The following is a 22,684-nucleotide window of genomic DNA, read 5'->3' as shown; positions in this document are numbered from 1 at the left end:
TTACCCAACTTAAAGTCGTCAAAAACTAATTGACAGTAAAACAATGTATAGCCACATTTTTCGCTTCCGTGGTTCATATCATAAGCCCGATCGAAAGACAATGACGCGCGAAAGAATAACAGTGAAGCACCGTATCTCTGCTGACTAATTTTAGAAACTGCTCGCTCATAAAATATGAGCATCAAATGGCGGAAATCGACGTTAAGGCAGCCCACGGTAGAGAAAGAAGTCAAGCCATGCGCAGCGAAAGGAAGCAAATGCGAGGCTGATAAAAACTCTTACGAAATACAGCGCGCAAACCCCGCTCCCGTCTAATCAGAGCCCTCGCAGGCGCATTGAGTTCGCATACGGTGAAAGTGGCCTCTTCTTCTATCCATTTCTCCTGCCTCCGGCTGGTGCGCCGGTGTGTTGGCCAACACCGTGTCGGCAAAGTGTAGCCGCTTCGTTGGCGCACGTTCCGAATTCGTAAGTCAGGCTCTGGGTGGCGTTTCGGAGAAATTATCCAACCTGGCTGGCTGGTGGGTTGTTTACTTCGTTCCGCCTCGGCGCGTGGTACTCCATAATCAAGCATCTTCGTCACACTTCGGCGCGTGTCCTGGTGGCCTCCTCAGCTCAACCAGGAGCCGCCTTTCATTTCTGGGCAGCGGTATTTCCCCAAATTAGGCAAATAAGTTTCTTAGCGAATGGTTGACTTTGGTGATTTGCAGCTTAACTGGCTCGGCCTTACCTCAATGAATTCATGTACGTTTTGGAAGTTTTTAACTCCCCTACGTGTGGTTAATTCATACTGAGAAAATTCAACATTATATGAACCAGCTCAAATAGAAAGTGTTGCTTTAAATGGAACACGTTTTCTTCGAAGAGATCCAAAGATACATCTCAGCTTTACCTAATTTTGCAAATTACAATTCTCGAAAAAGATGGATGTCGTGTGGTCCAGATAGCTCGTAATTTGTTTCATTCCCGCATTGGTATATACCTAAAAACGACCGATGAAGATACATAGCTCACTCCATTATGATCCGCACCGACAGACTCACCGGAATTAATTTCGTGCCGTACAATTTGCACTAATTCGTTTTAGAGCACGAGCCGCGCGACCAACCAGATGACCTTCTTCTTCATTTCCTGTTCGAGGGCTCAACCGAGTATCTCTCAGTGTGCCTCTAATGTCATTCTCCAAAATCAGACGACGCGGTCAGTCACGATTCGATAAGCCACAAACGCCTAGCACTTTCTTGTGTCGGTCAGGAATAATATTTTTATTGCTTCACCCAAACCGCCCACGACTCCAGTTTCAACGCCTTGTGTCGTCCGTGTAGTAAATAAAAAAAAAACGCGGAAGAGTGAATTAAGCTGCCTCGTTTGCACAATTGCTTACATCTCTGGGTCTTGAACCATAAAGATTTCCATCGTGACCGCAATTATCTAAATACCAACCACTACACGTGAAGGCAGATCGCATAATTCGGTCACGCGATAGATTGCTGGAGACCGCGAGTCGGACATTTCGCCGACAAGTGTTTGATGGTTTACGGCACAAACTAATTTATTACCCGCTATTGACCGGTTCCAAAGTTCCCCGTGTTTTGCCGACAATAGTCGGCAAGAGGGTCAATTATACACCGGATCTTGGGTCAATACTTTTGAGAAGTGTTCTCGTTTGTTATAGACACAATCGTCAAAAATGACTGGAATTAGTTGGACAAGCAAAGCGACCAATTCATGCTTGGTTATTGCACCGTCTAAGGAGCAGAAAGTTCCACATATTTCATGCTCCATGGGGCCCCTTTTTGATTTACTTTTTGGTTCGGCTAAATGTAAATAAATTCGCCCATTTATAAATGAAGCTTCCAACATGAATCTCCCATAGCTCGATAACTAATCGTGGAAAACAAACCAGTGCACAGAGCGACACTTTGATCTTTGCCCACCCTCTCGGCGGTCAGAAAAGAATGATACTGTCAGCGTATGTTATTCAAATCATTCTTCACAAACAAACGGGCACTTGCTCTGCCACCGCACCAGGTGATGATTACGATTCAAGTCAGAAAGAAAGGAAAAGAATTAAACATTCACCACTCTACCATCTCAGATGTTTTTAGGGGGAAGTTGTTTTTATGGGACACTTTACACACCACAGGATAAAGATAACCGACAGCGCTAACTGTCATTTTACTCTTGGATGTTTAATATATTCCACCGACTTCCACGCGCGGTGGAACAGTCTTCCCAAACGGTTGTTCAACTGCTGATGGTAATATTCTCTATAGATAATTTAACAGTAAAATTATTGCTTAAATTGTTCACAGTTTTACGCAACCTGGGGGAGGTAGTTTTCGAGAATCTATCCGGTGTCAAGCTGAGGGTGCCACCATAGTGGGTGGTGACCGACTCCTTGCAACACCCGTTGCGCTTTTATTTTCTTGCACAATTCATGCCAGTCATTTTGCCAGCCCTAAACCTCCTTCTGCGTGGCGGCGGATGACACATAAATATGGGCATTTAATTTGCCGAATGACCAGTGTTTATTTATCGTACCACCACAATGCGGATGCAACACCTGTGTGTGTGTGTGTGTGTGTGTGTGTGTGAGGGGGAGGTGGAGGTTGTAAAAGCGTCCCGGGGTAAGGCGGTAAAGCTGTTGTGTGGCCAGGTGCGCTCTGCGATGGCCAGGAGGCGACAAATGAAACAGAACAACGGCAGCCAAAAGCTAATTCCCGAACACTCGCAGCAATTTATTATGATATTACTGCCCACCCGTTGTCATCTTTTCACCAAGAATGGGCCACACAAAACAACAACGCACCACATGCGGTTCAATTTCAGACGGCACAGACCGCGGGTGGATCAAGAAAAAAAAAGCAGGCCAACTAGGAGTCGGGGGAGGAGGGGTTGTGAACATCGTCGATCATCTTTTGCCCGCGAGTTGCTGCTGGAAGGAAACCCTCAACGTCTGTCCGTCACGAGCACGCCTCGTATGGCTCGTTGTCCCGTCCCAGATCTAGGGTTGAGTTGAGGCTATGAAAAGCGGGCCTGTAGAGTTGATTACCGAGGAAACCGTAATCCCCGGAACATAGTTCGACATTTCCACACCCTTCTCCAGGCCGGGAAAGGCAATGGGAAATGGGAGCGATGGCAGCGAGCAGCCCCTCTCTCTCTCTCTCTCTTCTGATGATGAGATGATCCGTTTTCAACAACTGACAGCAGCTTGAACGACGCTTGGGAAAAAAAAATCCGCTTAGTCACACCTTTTGCGAGACCTTCCTCAACCTACTCGCTTCTTTTTGCGAGCAGGCTAATGACGTCGTTTGCGCGTCGTCCCCGGAGATTTTGCACAGACAAACCTCTTCCTTCTATTAACCCGTTGCTTTTTTTTTGTGTCCAACCATCCCAGGCCCAGCCCAACCCAGCCATTCGGGCCGCCAAGAAAGCTCAACGATGCCGCCCACCGGCAAGACTTGAAATGTAAGTTCACACACCGAACCTCCCGGGCGACAGGAAGTTATGATCCGTAGCAGCTGCGACGCACAGCGCAGCGAACTGATGCCGTGACGGGAAAACCGGGATCATGGGCTGTCACGGAGCTGAATTTGCACGCTGCTAGCTGATCGCCGATTTGAAGATAAATGCTGGCGCAATACTGTTTCTGTACGTGGAGGAAATTGTACTGCATAGAGTACATTGTACAATGCACCATATATAGGGTGGAGTTTTAGAAATAGTTTGTGTTATTTCGTCCTCAATCGGTATTCGGAATTCTGAAACAAAAAGTTAGCAAAGTCCAATGTATTAAGTATAACTACAGTTGTCTTCTAAATCGTTTATGACTTCTACAACTCAGCAAGCTACACACCATTGCGTACGGCATCGAATGGACCTCCTCTTGTGTGGCAGTTTTCAGCACCATCATTCAAGAAGCACATTTCTCGCACTGCTGGTCAGAATGAATAATTTGTCTATTCTTAGCGAGAGTGTTAGCGTACACAAACCACACACCACAGTGCCCTGTCAGAGGCAACAGCATCACGGATCCGACACACGAGGCGATCGTTGCCGCCGCCATTTGAAAACAATTCTGAAGCAATTCTCACGTCCGCGTGACCGCGACCTCAATGCGCACCGACGGCTTTCCCCTCGTGCACCGGGGCAAGGATCGATTACATCAGAGCTTATCTTCATCAGCTGGCTTCTTTTCCGATTCGGATAGCGATCCGTGGGTATGGCGTGCAGCGCGGGTTAGAGCGACAATGACGTCTGTTGTTGCGGCAAGTTGGCTTTGGTGAAGAAACCCAACTCATAGCATGAATTTATACTTAACAAAAACTGTCAGTCGATATGTTCCATCACGTAAAAAAAAGTAAAGAAATTTAAAGTAAAAAGACATTACAGCATGACACAGGTGGTAAGCATGGTACAACAAATTATAGACCACGCTCCTGCAGTCCACCTATTATCATTTTCATTCTGGTGAAGGTGGGAAACGAACGGTACTTTCAATTAGAAATAACCAACACCGTAGCAGGGTAGCATTAAATGTCGCCATGAAACGGAGCCTCGAACGAGAACTTTTATTAAACACACATGTGTGAATACTCTACGCAATGCCCACAGTAGTCTTGCAGTCAGTTGAATTCAGTTACAATAGTGCACTATCACCGGGTAAACATGCTCCCCAAACCAACGCTCAGTTTACAACACCGCAAGCGAGAGCAGCAGCGTCGTCAGATGATGATAACGCAAAGTGATATCGACGAGGCAGATTTCACCGTGTTGCCGCTCGGCCTACGGCTGCTGGAGTTCTCCGGACTCTGGGGTGATCCCCGTCGGAAGCGATCTTTTGTGCTGATGCTGTTCGGCACGATCCTGTTCCTGATCGTGCCCAAGGTTGTGCTTGGGACCGGGAACGACAGCTTCGACTCGCTCGCCCGCAGCACCGCCGAGTTTATCTTCTGCTACAACAACTACCTGATGATGGCTATCTTTGCCATCCGACGGGAACCTTTCGAGAGACTGGTGCGCACCGTGCAGACAATGTTCAATCGGTGTAAGTACACTCGGTGACAGGATGGTTAACGGTTTTGTACAATTCTGATACTCCTGCTCTACTTTCTTTAGACCGCATGTATCAGAACTCCGCTAGCGCACAAGTGGTGTCGGTCAACAGAAAAATCGCACGATACAGCAGGCTATACGTATGGATACAGGCAGTTTACTACCTAATTTTCAACTGCTTGCCGCTTTTGGTGACATACCGTGCGTACTTCACGCATGACAGTGGCACTAATGAAACCGTCGAATTTCTTCTGCCCGTCGAATCGAGATTCTTCTTCATGGACATCCGACACGACATCGTGGATTACACGATATTTTCCATTCTGGCCTGCCCAGCCTTTCTGTTTACTGCCTACCTGACCGTCCTCAAGGGACTGATATTCATCGGCATCATCGCGTACAACACGCTCCAGTATCAACTGGTATCAACGGAACTTCAGCTGCTGACGAACGAAGAAGATCGGGTGTTTCTTACCGGCAGACCGCGCGGTTACACACTCAAAAAACGGCTGATCGCCATTATCGACCTCCACGGCACTGCTACCGAGTGTACGAAGCTACTGGACCAAGTCCTCAACATGATCTTGCTGGTCCAGTTTACCAACACTGTCCTCATGTGCTGTCTGTTCCTTTTTTACATTTCAAAGGTACGTAGGTGGTAAATCTAAACTAAACTTTCTTCAGTGTCCCCTCCGTAACCTTCTCACTCCATCGGTTGCAGAATATCAACTCTGACGCCGTAAATGTGCTGATCCTTTTCCTCGCCCTGACGGTGGAAAACTTCAGCTTTGCTTTCTTCGGCACGCGACTCACGGCGGAGGTAAGTAACCAACAGATGATGCAATCTTCCAAATTCGTTTTTGCCAAACTCATTCTTTCATTGTAGAATTTCGCCGTTGGATTGGCAGCATACAACTCACCCTGGTATCGGCAGTTCCCTGCTATGCAAACACATTTCCAGCACATAATACGCCATGCCTACCGCCCTCGAGGAATTACGGTGGGCAAGTTCCACTTCGTGGACGTGGCTTCGTTTGGACAGGTAAGTTACATAGACCTTAGATATTTGCCCAAATGTACCGATCTTCATAAAATAACTTACTTTTCCCATTCTAGTTACTCAAAATGATATATTCTTACTATCTCATTCTTCAAGAGCTGTTCTAAGTAGTCAACGATCGACTAGATATGGAGTTCTATTAGTAAACAAGTGGGGTTTATTCTGGTATCATCAAATAAACTCATACGACTACATGTTGTTCTATTCAGAAATATTTTAGGTTATTAACCTTCTCTGCTACTTGAAAGAAATTATCTCCTAATACCACAACTGTCTGCTCCCACTCATCATTTGTCAACTCAATAGCAATATATCATAGTTATACTAAGATCCAATCCAAAATTTTCTACAAACAACATTTGGCTAATCAGGTTATATACACATATGACCTATACCTGCAGTTTGTTTGATGTTGCTCGTGTCGAAAAGCAGAAGTCACCTATGTTCCATGTTTTACTACTAAATTTGACCATGATAAACATTGGCCTGTTGAAGGCCACTCAATGCCCCTACATCAACAAGATAACACAAACGTCGCGGTAAAAGTGAACATTAAAAACACATCTGTGCGGAGCTTGCAGAGTTTCAAATCAATTATTAAACACACATTGTCTCAACTGTAATCATCCAATTGACAGGAACGGGTGGTAATGTTTGTCCTTTTGAAAATCACACGGATTTAATAATTGATTGCTTCTAAACTGGGGAATGGCTTACTAAAATATAAATGAACCCGCCTCTAAGTTACACCTTCAATCACAATTGCTTTATTTGAAATGATGGTTAGGTATGGCACCTACGCTAGAAATCTTACAATGGAATAGTGAAATGGATTGTGGTAGTGACAGTTGGTGGGATATAGTTCTCTATTCTACTTCAAGCTACCTTCCGTTAGAACATTGAGCAGGCGACCGTTGGCAAAGTAAGACAAGTTTTATTAGTAAACGATGCTCCCGCGTACCAAAGCCGACAGCTTTCGTGTGATGCCGTACAACCTGCGTGTCCTGGCCACGCTCGGTGTATGTGGCGATCAGCGAAAACTGTACCGCCTGCTGGTGTTACTGGTGCTCACCTTTGTGGCCATCATCATCCCAAAGCCGGTGCAAATCAGCGACCGTCACCCGTTCGAGTCGATCGTGCGCAGTGTGGCCGAGTTCAACTTTGCTATGCTCTGCTATCTGACGATCATCATCGTGGCAAGCAAGTCGGAACCGTTCCGGCAGGTGGTTCATAAAATGGAACAAACGCTAGCGCCGTGTCAGTATCGCGAGAGAAAACCAACCAGTGTGGGGTGGATAAATCTCCACCACCATCACTGTTAGCCCAGGGGAGAGATGAATAACATGAGCACTTTTTTCTTCCCTTTCTCTCACGTTTCCATGGGGCTACAGTTCGTGACAGTGACGACCGGTGCAGCCGACTGATCATCGAGGTGAACGATAAGATCCATCGGTTTAGTGTGGCTTATGCGCGGCTACATGTGTGCTACATGCTTCTGTTCAACCTGGTACCACCGGCCTGCAACTATCCCTACTATCTGCTGCAGCGTGGCTCCAACCGGACGGTCGAGTTTATGCTTCCGTTGGCGCAAGACTTCTACGGACTAGACATCCACGGGAATGTAGCGCATTACAGCGTGTTCTGTGCATCGATCATACCGGCCTGCTGTTTTACCACGCTCATCCTTTGGACGAAAGGTATCCTGCTCATCTTAATCCGTTACAATACCCTGCTCTACCAGTTGGTCAATCGGCGTCTGGAAGAGTACCAGAGCTCTACTCAAATTGCCCCAATGTCGGACGAGCAGAAGAAACGAAAGTTGGCAGAAATCGTTGAACTCCACTATGCCGCGATCGAGTGCAACGGGCTGCTGGACAGCATTATGAGTCTGATTCTGTTGATCCAATTTGTCGGCTGCCTGCTGATGCTGTGTCTCATGATGTACTATATCTCGCGAAATCCTAACATGAACGTGGTGAACGTGGTGGTGCTATTCTTGTCCATCATGATCGAAATGATGTGCTTTTCCTACCTTGGCAATCAACTGACCGAGGAGGTACAACTTCATATCACATCGGCGGTTTTTGTCTGTGGTGACATCTGTACTAAAGCTGGCTCTGATTTCTCCTCACAGAACACGAACATCGGCCAAACGGCCTATAACTGCCATTGGTACGACGAACCAGTCACAGTGCAAAGCTATTTCCTACGCATCATCCTGCAGTCGCAACGCCAGGCTACAATTACGGCAGGCAAGTTCTACAACGTCAACATTGTAACGTTCGCGCAGGTAAGGTGGTCTAGTTGGGCGAGGTCATCATCATCTTCGTGATTATCGGTGGCAACGTCTCCGTCCGATGACTTTTGTTTCTATTTGGCACGCTCTAATTACAGCTTATTAAAACCTCCTTTACCTACTACATGATAATGAAGGAAATGTTCTAGTGCAACATTGTCAAGCGCTGGAGTGACAGGGTGTTTATGTGTCAGGAGCAGTAGCGACAACTTTAGCTTGTTCCAGATCAACACACCGTTAAAATGTAATATAAATCAAGAACAATTTGATCTGCCTACGGTTGGAAACCATTTAGAACCTCGTAAATAACTCGATAGCACATCGTGCTGTGTTACTAAAATGTATCGTAAAAATTTAAAACAAATTTAAATAAAAACATATTTCGCACCGCTCAATGCTCCGAAAATGATTAATGGTGCACCATTGTCGCGGACTTTACTAGCAATATATTTTCCCGTTCTGTATATTGGACCACCAGGTGCGACACGCACGTGCACGTTCGGCAGTTCATAAAGACAGTCCATATCACTCCTACACCGGGGGATCAGGCACACCCACGCGACACGTCGGGCAATGATAATGTTTGGGAAATACACGTACTGCCGCAAAACGTCTCTAGCGGACAACTTCAAGAATTCCTCGTACAAATTCCTCGCGACGGCAGAGGCGTGGGTCGTAGGCCACCGTTACCACGCAAATTTGGACCAAAATTCGACAGCCGATATGGATGACGGTGCTGTGTGTCACTCGTTTAAATTAGAGTAAGGACGCGGTGGAAGCTGCACCGAGAAACAAGCAAGAGGGAGGACAGAGCCGTTAGAAGGTAAAGCAGTGGGTATGAACCAAATGAAAATAATGATGTGAGGATTTCTAGGAATGTGAGCTGTTTACTCGTTCAAGTTTTGTTTCCCAGGAAGCCCCGTCGACGAATCGAATCTCTACGGATGATGATCGAACGCCAGACCATGACTTGATGTTTCTGCATCGAATTCTACTATTTTTGGGTATTATTTGGGACCATAAACATTGCAATGAATAGGACATGCTTTCAAGGAATGCAAATTTCCAACCATTAGCGCAATGTGATCCATAACAGCGAAAAATGCAATTCTTTAGATGATATTCTCCAGCCGGAAAACTACGTGCGTCATCACGATCATAGCCATAGTTGGTTAGCTGCACCATACCGGACTTGGATAATCATATTATTTTGAATTCATTTCCAACGTTTCATCCGATCGCATCGTTCTAACTTGCTCTTTCAAGAAAAATGCTTTTTAACGACGATTCTAAACAAACATACGTGCCCCTGTGAGTGCCATTTTCGACGCTTATGTCGACCGGCTTGTATACTCGCCGACGGGAAAGGAAATTTCATGCTTTTGTATTTGTTCCACGTTATGGACGACGCCCGCAAATGTTACCAGCACTACTAGCGCTTTAAAAAAAAACAGGAGTCCTACTGATTTTGTTTTCCCCGCATCACGAAAAACATCATGCAAGGCGAAAATTAACACCGGTTGGGATGAAGATAGGAGCGCAGGAACGAAAAACGGGGGAGGGTGGGAGCATACATACAAAAAAAAAGCATTAAACCACCGACGACAAACGAGCAGAAAAGATCGCGATTCGCTTTCCGCTCGAAGTATTTTTAGAACTCCGGCATCCCAACCGACCGGCCAGCCAACGCCGAACTCAGCCCACATGCCAAAGGCACGCACACTACCGCCAGCTCTAGGAGACTTCCACAACTCGACCAGGCCAGGTACTGCGACCAGAAGGATACCGTGCTCTCGATTGATTTCACTCGCTCCCGACCGAGTCCCGTTTGCGGCGTATCTCGCGTTCTGTACGGTGATAAAACCGGCAATGGGCGGTGGCGTACAAGAGATGCGCAGCCGTCCGTCGACGATCGTTTTCTTATTGCGAACGCAGGCCGACGGGAGGGGGTGCCCCGGGTGATGAAAGACGCTTCATCCGGCTAGATGTGTTGGAGAGTTTGAGCAGCGTAATTATGGGCTATTTTTTCATGGCTGTTCATTTATTTATTTTCCTTTCTTTTCCAACTCCGAAATCGAACACCACCAACAATATTTGGGCTGGCAGAAGGAAACCCGAAGCATCCGAAGCATGGCATCCTGTTCCGTTTCTCTCCCATCTCGAGCGGTTCGGATTTGGAGTAGTCGATAATTTAGAACAAAATGTTTTTGGCTCGCCCGACCTGATGGTTGGTGCTAATGGAAAGTGAGTTAGTACGTACGGCACAGCGGCGTCTATGGATAGACGAAACCATCAGGGATGTCTAAAGAAGTTGCACCATGGGAAACACATACATCACAGAAGTGAACCGTATTCACATTGCCCTAGTATACTTAATCTAAATATAGTATAATAGCTAAGAAACTATCATCAATTGCCCATAGGGTCTCCGTATGCTTTATGCTTAAATATTTAATAATCAATTAGTCATTATAAATTCATGTTTCCTTTGATCTATCATCGTGGTTGTTTGCAGGGTCGCTGAAGCGTCTCGCCAGAACCGTAATAATGAAAAATTCAGATAAAAGAAACAGTAGTAGATAACCATGAAAGAAAATGTGCAACCAATTTAAACCGAAAACAAGAAACAATAGAATAAACTTCATCAAAAATTATGTGATCTGCCATTTAAACCATATCCGGGAGAAACAGAGGTTGGTTACGCAGCCAGCAGTCACTGGCAATACTGGCTTGCTTGTTCTTTGCTCATAAATACTGGTTGGAAGATAGAAAAATTGTCCGCTAGGCGATGCAAAATATGGTACAGTTGAAACATACTTCTTTATGCAATTGTAAATTGTATACAAACTTCGTGTGTGGTTGTATGTCGAATAATAGAAATCACGAAGAAAAAAGATTAAATTGGTCGGAATACATAAAATTGTGCTGATAAACTGTGATCAGCACTGTGAAATTTGGCCTTAGTCCAACAATCGAACCTCCCTTGGTAGCCCGTTTCGCTACCAACTGATAACTGATAACAAACTGCACGTCTCTACAGTAACTTGATATTTTTTTCCATACGACCATCATCACACACACCCACATATTGCTTGAAAATCCAATGCATATTCGGAGTTTTGTTTTTGAATGAATCTGTTTGATTTGACAGCCCTGCATCGCACAGACTTGTCTTGACTTGACTTGACTCCTCCGTCCGAAAGTGATCGTGGACTGATCGACCGCCGGGAAGCACTGGCGAGCTGCGTGTGCATAATTAAACGTACTCCCGGCTGCTTCCACAACCCTACCCGCACCTATCCACCAGTTGTCAATCAATTGCTCTAATTGTTGACGCTAATTAAAGCTTATTAAATTATGCATCGCACGCCACCATCGTGGCACTACACACTTCCTGGTTTTGGTCGGGTGGCGCTTGTGCGAGCACGCACGGGAGAGCCGAGACGCGAAGGTTGATCAACTCGCAGCCAGCGGGAAGCACAGGATTTGGAATTATGCTCGATGAAGAAATCATCAACCCACAGAACGGTGAACGTGAGGGCAAGCTGATAAATTGTAAGAATGTTTTAAATTGTTACAACTACTGGTAAGGTAATACGAGCCATGCTACCAAGGACTGCAACGAACGCCTCGGTTTCAAGATCTCAAGAAATACCACTCTACAATGTAAATTGTACATTGGGGTTGACAAATAAAGGCAGAAAGGCAAAAAATCCATCAAGATTTCCAGTTTCACGAAGGAATCACAAAAAGAATCAAAAACCAAGAGGAACACTCACGGAGCACATTGCGTGACCGGTTTGTGGTGGTGTCTTATTTGCCGCGGCAAAAGGGATACCAGGAGCAAACTGACAGTAGTTCCAAAGCTTCTTGTCATTCACACGTATTGTATGGCTTCAGCCGCTCACCAAACATACTTTCCCGCCTTCCCTGGGGTTTTGAGATGAAAAAAAAAACAGAGTGCGAAGACTAGTTCGATTCAACGCGAGCTCAGATCAAAACAGTATCATCAACTACAACAAGAACGTGCAGCGTTAGTGTCAAAGGAAAAACTCACCAAGCTAATGTTTCAACACGTGGATTAACTGTGGATTGTCGGTTACGAGTGAGGCCAAGACTTTAGCTATTTGATTGCCCAGCGATATTTTTATTTCCAATATTTTTATTCTCAACAATGCGCCTCCAAACAACCGCATTGGGGTGGACTCACATTGTTTTATTTAACCGTGTACCGATCACTGGATCCGCTGGATCCCTTCCGACACGACCCCGTGTGCCGGTGTTGTGCATACCGGTTCGAAGTGTATCAAATGACGAACATTTCAACGAACCGAAAGCGTTGCGAAACGAGAATTCTACCGGAAAGCGGAAAAAGATGGAGGGCCGTCCCTTTCTGAGGGCGCGCAACTAGAAGCTGCGCCACCGCTGTAGGGCAGGCGGAGTGCACCGATCAAGACCCTTTCAAGTACACCCGCCACAAATGGCGTCTATAAGGTAAGGGATGGGACGGAAAAAAACAAGGCAAGGAGAGATCACGAAGAACAAACGAAAGACATTTCATAAACGCAGTCGATTGCAGGATTTCCTTTGGAAGAGGCTAAGAGAGGAAGGGTACTGTAGAAGAAGAACCCAAGGAGAACTTGGGCGAATCCAAACCGCAACAGCCAACTGGAAAATATAAGTCTTCTGGACATTCAGTAAACAATTTGGTTTTATGGTGCATCGAGTGTCCCCCGCACAGGCAATCTATACGAATCGGGGTTGATCTTTATCGACGTCGTAAAGTTCTCGGGTTGGCCTTGAAGACCACCGACCGCGCGAACGATTCAATAAGTAGCAAACTGTATACTTCTAAGTCTCTCCTAGACTAACTTTTAGAAGGACAATCCAAACAAAACAGAGTATCTGAGCTCATACTTTTCCTTCGAAACAAATTTTCAAATGTCCATTAAGTTTTTTTCTGTACATCAAGTTGGCGGACTGATGCAGCGATTCATAAAAAAAACTAAACAACTGCTACAACGTCAGTTTTTCGTGCTTTAGATTATTTTTCTATTCCAACAAGCGATGAAGCAATAACAGTTAACCTTATATCATGATGAAGACGATTTGTGAATTTTGCGAGAAACAAAAGTAATATAAGTAGTTTAGTGAACATACACCAAAACTAAGCTAAATTTCGATCTAGTTAATGGCAACTAACACAAAACCGTCCAGAAGAAATAACGTGCTCAGAACAAATGTCACCGTATACCTTTAATTCGAGTCCAGCTTATCCAGAAAAAAAACCAAGTAACAGCTCCCCCCGAGATCCTAGGGGTGATCGTTTTGCGGCTGCGAGTAATCGTAGGTGATACAGCGACCTCTCATGACCACGACCGCCCACCCCCTTTTATCCACCATCCCCCATCGGCCATCCATCAGTTCTTATTAAGGTGTGCTCAAACGTGCGCGCAATACTTCATTTTATTTTGACAATTATTGTCATACTTAATTAGATATAAAGGTACGAATGAGTGCGCGCTGGGCGCTCGCACACGCTCGATCGGCTTGCGACCGTTGACGGGTGGGGGCGGGAGATGGGGAGGACAATCGCAATAATATGCAATGTGTAATGGTGTGCCTGCTCCAGCCACCGTCCGTCCCGTCCCTTCACTTCCTCCCCTTCGGAGCCTAGTGGCATCGAATCTGATTCGTGTCGGTTCCGATGATCAAGTGATCACGGCTGCCACTGGTAAGAGTTATAGGTAGCATTCTTTTTTTCTTCCTTTTCTACACATACACACACACACGCATACGCGCGCCACCATCGTCGTCCAGTTGTGGTGGCTGATTTATATGCGAAAGTAAGCTCCAATAATGTACCACCCGTCGCATTCCACGGAGTCTACCTTTCGCGCACCTCGCGGCGCGTCGAGAGGCGCAGCCCGTTCTCCAGCGGATTCTTCTCCGCGGTCGCGGGTACGAAAGGGACAAATGGGGGGACGGGGAAAGAACGAACAGAATGAAGCAGTGAACAGCCCTGAGGGCTGCGGTTTGGTTTGGCGCATCGGCGACGGCATCAAGTCTCGGGAGGAGGACACACGTACGGGCGGGCCACATACGCAACACAGTCGTACTGCAACACATGTCGTCGGTACACGGTTACGAAACACACAAACACACACACACACACACACACACGCATGATGGAGTAAAGAGCAACGTTAAGGTCTCGTTTTTCACAGCCCCAGCGCGCCCTCCATACGTATCCTCTTTCCGTCACCTTGATGCGGTGTCCCTTTACCGTCGGGAAGGAGACACGGAGGAGAAGTGCATTGTAAAAATGGCGAATAAATCACCTTCCTAACTACGCCCGCAGCAACCCTGACACCTTAATGGGCTAAAGGCTCACTACTCTCGGTTGCTTTCTTTCTTTCTTTCTCTCTTGCTCGGTCTGTTTTGAGCGCCATTTTTGGGATCGCAAAAGGAAGGCACACATAAAAAAAAACAACAGGGCTCCAAAGTTGGCCTGTCCCTTACTTTATTGACCTGATTTTCGTGGTTCAGCATCCAGCAAGGCGTCTAAAACACTAAAGATCAGAAACAATATGGCATGGACACGCACAAAATGCAATCCCAATAAAGGATTCGATCAGACGGAAATAAAATATGACGATGGCAATTGTGCAGGTTTGGTTCTGGAGCTACGTTTAGCGAGCAATAGGCTCGATAACGTAATGGGTTTGAAATGTTTCATATCCCAAGTGTGGTGGAAAACGAAATATGTTGCATTAACCTCAGATCGAGAGCGAAAGATTCGTCACGCTCGTACGTATAAATCGACTCCTCTCCCATTCCCTTACGGTTGGAGAAACCACACCGAGCTATTCCATTCGCGACTGGAGAACCATATTATACCGTTCCCGCTCCGAACCGGAACACCTTGAGCCGGAGGGGTCGGCGCCACCCGAGGAATACACGCACGCGTATCGCATTAACTAGCAGGCTTGGCTGGCTGGCAACCCTTCTCAACTCCCTGAAGAGACCTCTGGCACCACTTGGGGGATCCCTTTTCGGAAGGGAAAAGAGGATCTTAGAAAGGCAGACGAAGCGGGCCTTGCCACCAGAGTTGTATGAGTGTTGAAACGACTTAAAATGTGAGTTTTATTAGCTAATTACGCCACCGCACCGAACCGGCAAAAGAAATGCCATGCCGACATGCAGTGGGAGCACAACACTGAATAAGGTTTCCGTGTGTTGGATGTTGCCGCTTTACATAGAAGAAAAGTTCCCTCATCTATGACAAGCAAAATGAAGTCCGTTTTCCTGCAGATTAGATCGTCTGCGGAAGTCACACCAAATGATTGCTTCTCCAGGGTTTATAGAAACGTATTCTGAGGCAACTCCCAGAAATAATTCTCTTGACAGTTGTTTATAGAAGTTACAAACTCATATACTAAATTATCGCAATACCCATGATGTGTTCGTCCAAATCGGAGTACGTCGTACTTAACCCAGGGTTCTTTTGGCTTTTAATTATAACCCACTCCACATACACGAACTGCACCTTCGACCAGCTGTGCACAAAGAAACAGATTTACGAAAACGTTTCGCATCGTAAAACGACTTCAAAAGCCCATCTATCCAACGAGGAGAAACTAAATATTAGCTTAGAATCAAATCTCACAAACTCCACGATTAACTATTCCATTCATATTAGAATTAACGATGCTTGGTGCAACTACTGAAAATATTGGAGCAGGACTTATGATTACATAGTCTAGATAAATCATCATAGACTTTAGGGAATAAATATACCTTTTTCCGTGGCGAAAGTATAAATCCCGTTTAAATTACTTAAACTGATCCACCAATAAAAACTACAGTCCACATTAAATGCAGTAGACATAAGTACAAGCCCATCGAAGCTGCAGTAAGAACTGGCAACTGGAAAAAAAACTAGTTTCTGACCCCCATTGGAAACATTTCTGACTACCGAGACTAGAGTTGTATAATTCAGATTCAGATTCATGAATCTGAATGATTCTTTGCGTTTAAGAGATTCACGAAACATTTGATGAGAGATTCATGAATCCCAAAGATACATCAACGGATGAAAAGTGATGAGCCAAAAATAGGTAAGGGAACTCCGTTTTTTTTTGTCGCTTGATCCACCCCAATAAAAGAATCGTGGAGATTCGTGACAAATCCATTAAAGAGTCATGAAGAATCAATTAGGTTTCGAAAGATTCATAAAGGTTGGAAGGTTCGAATCCCTAAAAATTCATGGATCCATCGTAATGAATCTTAGGTGAAAAATTCCAATGAATGAATCTCGCCAGAAGATTCATTAAGCACAACACTAACCGAGACGCAATTCTCGCTACTTACAATGTGTTCGCATAGGATTACAACAATTCAAGCAATCCATTCTACTTTACTCGACCCGGAAGATCGTGCGCGCACGTGTTGAAAACCAGCGGGCTTCAATACCTACAACGAACGTTCCCTCTGAAGACAAGGGCTACCAACCAAGCCAACCAACCAGGCAATGGTAGTGGAAAACTCGCTGGAAAATGCCTACATGTCTATTGAAACTCGACAGGCACCGTGTCCAGGGCAGCGCAACGCACCCCTAAAACATGGACCGAACCTGGACCAGGTGAAGTAAGAATTACGAGAGAAAAAACACCCCTACCTGCCGTCACCCACCCGCCGGCATGGATGGCGGCAATGAATGAACCAACCGCCGCGGATCGGAGCTCGCCCAACCTAGTGCACGGATGTGCGGGGTAGATAATCATAGACCGTGGAAAACAGAAGCGGAAAAACATGGACCTCATAAGCCACCGCGTTGGTTGGGGCCAACTACTACTACACGCCAGCTAAGGTATAACGGTAGCGGCATGGCACGGGTACGCAGGTAATGGTAATATCCCGCTCGGGCCGCCCAGCAAATGGACGCAGCATAAAACAATAATTATGCGATTGTTACCGGTCCATTCCTGGGCCCTCCGAAGTACCCGGAAACATGCGGGTGGGAGGTTCTCTGTGCGTAGGGGGAGTAATCACGAATCAAGGCACAGGTTTTCCACCATCGCTATTGGATGGGGATCAGTTAGACAAGTTAGACGAGCTCCAGCTCCAGAACATCTGTCCGTTTGGTCGGTACAGCGTTCTATGGGGTAGAGAGTAGAGAAAAAAGCAATTATCAAACCGTATCATAACAGTGGCATCCACATTCCACATTGAGCCTACGTCCATAGCTCCGTGTAACAGCTCAGCTGGTTGGAGTTAAGAGCGAGCGATCCTCAAGAAACGATAGGACTCACTTTGACTTTTGGATGGCGCATGGTGGCGATGGCTTATCGAGTCCACCGCCGCCACCGTGACCCCCAACTGGACGCACCAGTTTCCAGCCCATGGAAACGATAGAATCTGTGCTGGAAGTAGACTAAAACGGCTGAAGCGTTCGCAGTTGCATGGCAAATATAACCAGCTAGTGTGCAGACGCGAGGCAGAAATTATCTCCCCGAGAAATGCAGCATGGTCTCGCCTGGATAGAGACTAATCTCGACTTTGCATTGCTGGCACAGTATATACTAGTAATCTGCTACGGTTCCGCCAACAACTGACGGGCGAATAGACTGGTTTGCGAAACACCGTCAGGATTCGCGGACTACGATTTAATTTGAACGATAGTACTGCGTATGGCAGCCAAAGAAAGGAAGAGGAAGGAAAGGAAGGCAGGCAGCTAAGCTGGTGGTTTCGTGGTGCTCTGCATATGACGAGATCATCCTTGGCGGCCCCGGAAGGTTGAACCAGTTATCTCGCCGCCGGGAACGATCGCCACAGGCAATATTATTCTGCGAACTTTGGTATGCCTTTCTTCGGTCTAACTGGCACACACATTGCATGGCAACATTGTTTCACGCCGATGGGAAAGCAGCCCGGACAAGCGACGCCAGTTGACAGTTGCCAGAGCATTGTTGTTCGGTCGTTTACTATGAACCTCGCATGGTGGACATTACAAGTTGCTCCATGAACCAGACACACCAACCCCATTAATAGATGCGTTGTTGAAAGTTAATAGAAGTTTGTTGTATCTTAATGACGCTAGTTTCTGTGCTGATCCAATCCATATAGAGGAAATAAGACAATCACCAAGAATAACTAAATATCGTGGAACTTTCATTAACAGTTTCATAAAATAACTTAAAATCTATTTTGAAACATACGATCAGGTAAAATAGTTTTACCATCACTATTCATAAACGATTTTAGATTTTTTTAAACCATCATATGAGTAAAAGTTGCCCGTTTAGAGTGAGGCTTTGGAATCAACATTTTAACTGACAACTCAAAATGATTTTACAAAATCCAAAAAGCCTATGAGACAAGACAAAAGCATTAATAACTTACAAATCAATCACTGAGTGCAAGCGGTGCAACTAATGTACAAAAATCAATCCATTCAATGATCGGATAAACTCATGCCTTGACTAGCGGATCAAATGAGTATCGGGTACATGACAGCGGGTGGAATAAACTCCACAGTTTTAGGTCCTTTGCCACAAACTAGGTGAAATCCGGAGCCACAGCCTTATGCTTCAAAAGAACGAAAGTCTGCCGCTATGTATGCAATGATCGCAATCGAAAATGCAGCAACTAGCCCCATATGCCCGCAAATGGGCTGAACTACGTGATGCAGATTGGTCGACATAAATTCAACCGACCGCAGCTGGTCATTAAATTATTTTTTATCTTTATTTCAGCCCCTCGAAGGCTACCGGAGAGCCAGAGAGTTGGCCAGTGCGAGTTGACGATCATCAGATCGTCACCTTTCGCGATCATCTTTGCCACATAAATCGCCAACAATCATCCAATCGCTGGACTACCTCCATCGTGTTTTTGAAACCCGAAAAAAAACCAGCCAACTGAATGCCATTGATGAGCTCGGGGAAAATCCCATTGCTTACAAACCACCACTCCCCCATTGAATCGCTTCACTGCGGGGATATTTTAATGTGAATTTTGATATGTGTGTTATGTTTAATATACGGCGTGCACCACACGACCACGATAATTTGGTCCACCGAACACGGCGGCTTCTTTTTTAATATTGGCAACACAGTGTTCAGCTCCAGCATCCAGAAGGGTAAACTGCACCACTCGGCTGGCGAAGAGATTGGAATTTTTATTTTGGGATTTTTTACTCAACTTTTTTTCTCAAACTTCATTCAATGCCTCCTCGTTTCATTCATCCACGATAAAAGAACTCTTAAAAACATTCATTCTCGTACGTGCAAGAGTTGATTCATACATGTTTTAAATCGCACAAAATATCGAACAAACCGATATGAATCAAAAGCATTGCGGTTCCAATTAATGTCCATCATTCGTGTTGTCAAAAGGTTATGAGAGATAGAAACCAGTATAGTGTAAATTTAAAGTAATCGAATATGTGTAAACCTTAAATGACCCGTGTCATTCAATTTTTTATCATGCAATACGTTCATTTTCCAATGATTGAAGTAGTGGTTACAACAAGAGAACCATGATGGCTAGAGTGAGGACCAGTAGGAACCAAAAAACCAGCGAAACATCAGCGGGAAATTGGGAGAAAAGAACATTTTCATTTTCAGTGTACCAAAATGCACCTACCCAACGCAAACCGGGGTTGGCGAGAACGTCCCTTGCCATCCCTTTTCGTGTTCCGTCTTTCCTGTGTGCGTGTCCAACGATCGCAAACCTGGCCACGATTCATCACACACCCGGTTTCGATGGAAAGTGAAATTCTCGACCTCGAGGGGTGGAATACAACGAGCGTCTAAAAGCAGAAACTAGACGGAAAGTCGCGGATACAACCAACCGACCAACCGAGCGTAGATCGCGGCCAGAAGTCATACGTAAAACGCCCCTAGAGGACACGAACCAACCAAACCCAACTAGACCCAGAGAAAGGCAGAGCAGACGGTTGCTTTATACCCAACCAACGCCAACCACGATCGCACCGCACGCACCGTAGACGTTTTGGTAGGGAAAATTGTGTTTGTGTGTTCTTTTCTTTTTTCGGGGTGATCTAATTTTAGCGCGAAAATCGCAACCTCTCGGCGAGCAAGGCTGGGTGCGGCTATCTCCGGCGTTTGAAGACGACACCATACTCGGCCGAGTGCAAGACCTATCGTCCTTATCCTTGAGCTGATACTAGATGCGGTTGCTTTAGCGGTACGATTTGTGCCGTCCGTTACGGCTGAATCGACAAATTGTGCCATGTTTATATTACTCACGAAACATCACCTAATGAAAAAGGGACCATTGTCATTTTATTTCGATTGATTGCTTCCATGTTTATGCATGACGTTTTGCGCGACCTTTGACGTACGAACAAACTTTTCGAAGCACTTTGCAAAATTTGTAAACAAAGGACGTGCAGCTTAAAGAGCAGGGCCTTTTTTACACACACACACATACACCAAAGCATTAGGTGTGTGGTACAATTTCCATCGGAAAATTGCGCATGCCCCTGCACGATGGTGTACTTGTGAGCGTTGGTTAACGATACATGCAGCATTGGACAAAACAGACCAACAAAAACTGGGGCAGGAGTGCAGATCATAAATTTGTATTAGTGAGTGTGCCCAAGCCGAGAAGCTTCGGACTGCTCTGAAAGGACGAAGGACGATGTATTCCCACCGATGTCCATGGGCTTCCCGTAACCACAACACATCGCAGTGGAGCAAATCCATGAATGAATGCCGCAGCGTGTGTTTGTGTGGGTTGGATACCGTTGGAGAGTTTCGCCAACAAACAAAGCCCACCCCACCGCGGGAAGGACGCAGTCGCAGCCAATGTTTACAAAGAAAGCCTGCAAGCAGCGCGCCAAAAGGATAAACAAAGGAACTGTGGCACTGTCATGGTTCCAAATTGGCGAAAACTGAAATCTATCAATGGCTTTTCCTTAACTTTCGTTAATCTAAATCTAATTCACAAAGCTGGATTCCAAAGTCGGCTGTCAGATTAAAGGACATAACCTCCATCACAAAGCTTCCGAGAGTATGGGTCATCCATGGGTCATTGAACTTTGCAGGTCCATGGCGACTCGTCGGTTCTGAACAGTATGCGGTTGATTGCTGATCCTTTTGTACTTATTCAATACTGCATTCAACAAATGTATGTATTCGTTTGAAAACCACATAACCACTAAAATTGTCCTTTTGAAAATTAAAACTAGAGGAGGAAGGAAAACGGGTGAGTATCGGTTCGTTTCACACTCTCGGGCGGCACTTACTTGATGCAATGCCGTCAGTCCATCGACGTTGGCCGTGTCGATGTCGGCACCGTTCTTTAGCAGCCACTCGACTTCCTCCTTGTCGCCGGCGACGCACGCCGCCAGGAAGATGCATCCGGACGAGAACTTGATGCGGCGCGTCGACGGGCTTTTCGGGCTGCCGCTCAGCTTCTTGTTCATCTCCGACTCCTCCCAGCGCTTCAGCTGCTCGGCCCGTTTGAACTGGGCCGACGTGTTCCGGTTGTCCAGCGACATTTTCCTCGCTTTGCTCGGGAAGAAGGGTTTATTCTATTCAACTTCTTTTCCTTCCTACACACGTTTCGGTTTCTTTCGAGCCTTTTTACTTGTCACTCTGCACGCACGGGTGCGGGACTACAGGGTGCTTTTTTCACTGATTCTCGTTTTGATCTAGTGATGCTTACTTTATCCGTTTAACGGCGCACAAACAAACACGATGCAAAACTATTGCCCAGGTACAGCTGATCAATACCAGCCACCGGTGATCCTTGGACGAACATGCAACCTTTTCCCAGCTGCCAACACGTACAAACACATGAACACACACACACGCGCACACGTAAAGAAAACATACACTAAACGCAACCCAACAACTGAACCAAATCGCAAAGCACTTCACTGCGCTTGAAACAATGCCACAGAACTACTGTGTCTCCAAGGATACGTGAATTTCTACTTGGCTGGAAATTTCGGCTTCTCTGGCAATCACACCCCTTTCTTCACTGAAACTTCCACCGCAGGGCAATAATTCTCCCTATCACGGCGATCCTTCGGTTTGAATCACTTCTCCTTTCGCTCGTTTTCATCACCCCGGAGCACTACCGTCGGTGGGACCGATTTCCAGCAGCTGCGGCGGTCGCCGCGCGTTCTGTGGCGAATACCAACGGCAGTGGACGCGAGCACAAAATCACCGCACAGATCGCCTCATTATTCGTTGAGCCAAGTACTTCCCTCCCGAGCGGCACCGGATTGTTTGAATGTT

General features: G+C 46.0%; 2 protein-coding genes across 3 annotated transcripts in view; one reads left to right on the top strand and one right to left on the bottom strand.

The window, feature by feature from the left end:
- Positions 1-22,315, bottom strand: part of LOC131263799 (protein phosphatase 1 regulatory subunit 12A) — a 71,180-nt gene extending 48,865 nt beyond the window's left edge. For both annotated transcript variants that reach the window (XM_058266057.1, XM_058266058.1), the window contains exon 1: positions 21,685-22,315. In XM_058266057.1, the coding sequence (XP_058122040.1) occupies positions 21,685-21,939 (255 nt within the window). In that variant the 5' untranslated portion in view covers positions 21,940-22,315. The remainder of the gene's footprint in view (positions 1-21,684) is intronic.
- On the top strand, positions 7,063-8,560 carry LOC131263800 (odorant receptor 49b-like). Its single transcript, XM_058266059.1, has 4 exons — positions 7,063-7,372; positions 7,507-8,171; positions 8,250-8,405; positions 8,510-8,560. The coding sequence occupies exons 1-4, from the start codon at positions 7,063-7,065 to the stop codon at positions 8,558-8,560; spliced, it is 1,182 nt and encodes a 393-aa protein (XP_058122042.1).
- Positions 22,316-22,684: the final 369 nt, after the last annotated feature.

The sequence above is a fragment of the Anopheles coustani genome, chromosome 2 (genome assembly GCF_943734705.1).
Source record: "Anopheles coustani chromosome 2, idAnoCousDA_361_x.2, whole genome shotgun sequence".
Classification (NCBI taxonomy): domain Eukaryota; kingdom Metazoa; phylum Arthropoda; class Insecta; order Diptera; family Culicidae; genus Anopheles; species Anopheles coustani.
This window is presented reverse-complemented; position numbering and strand designations above follow the sequence as displayed.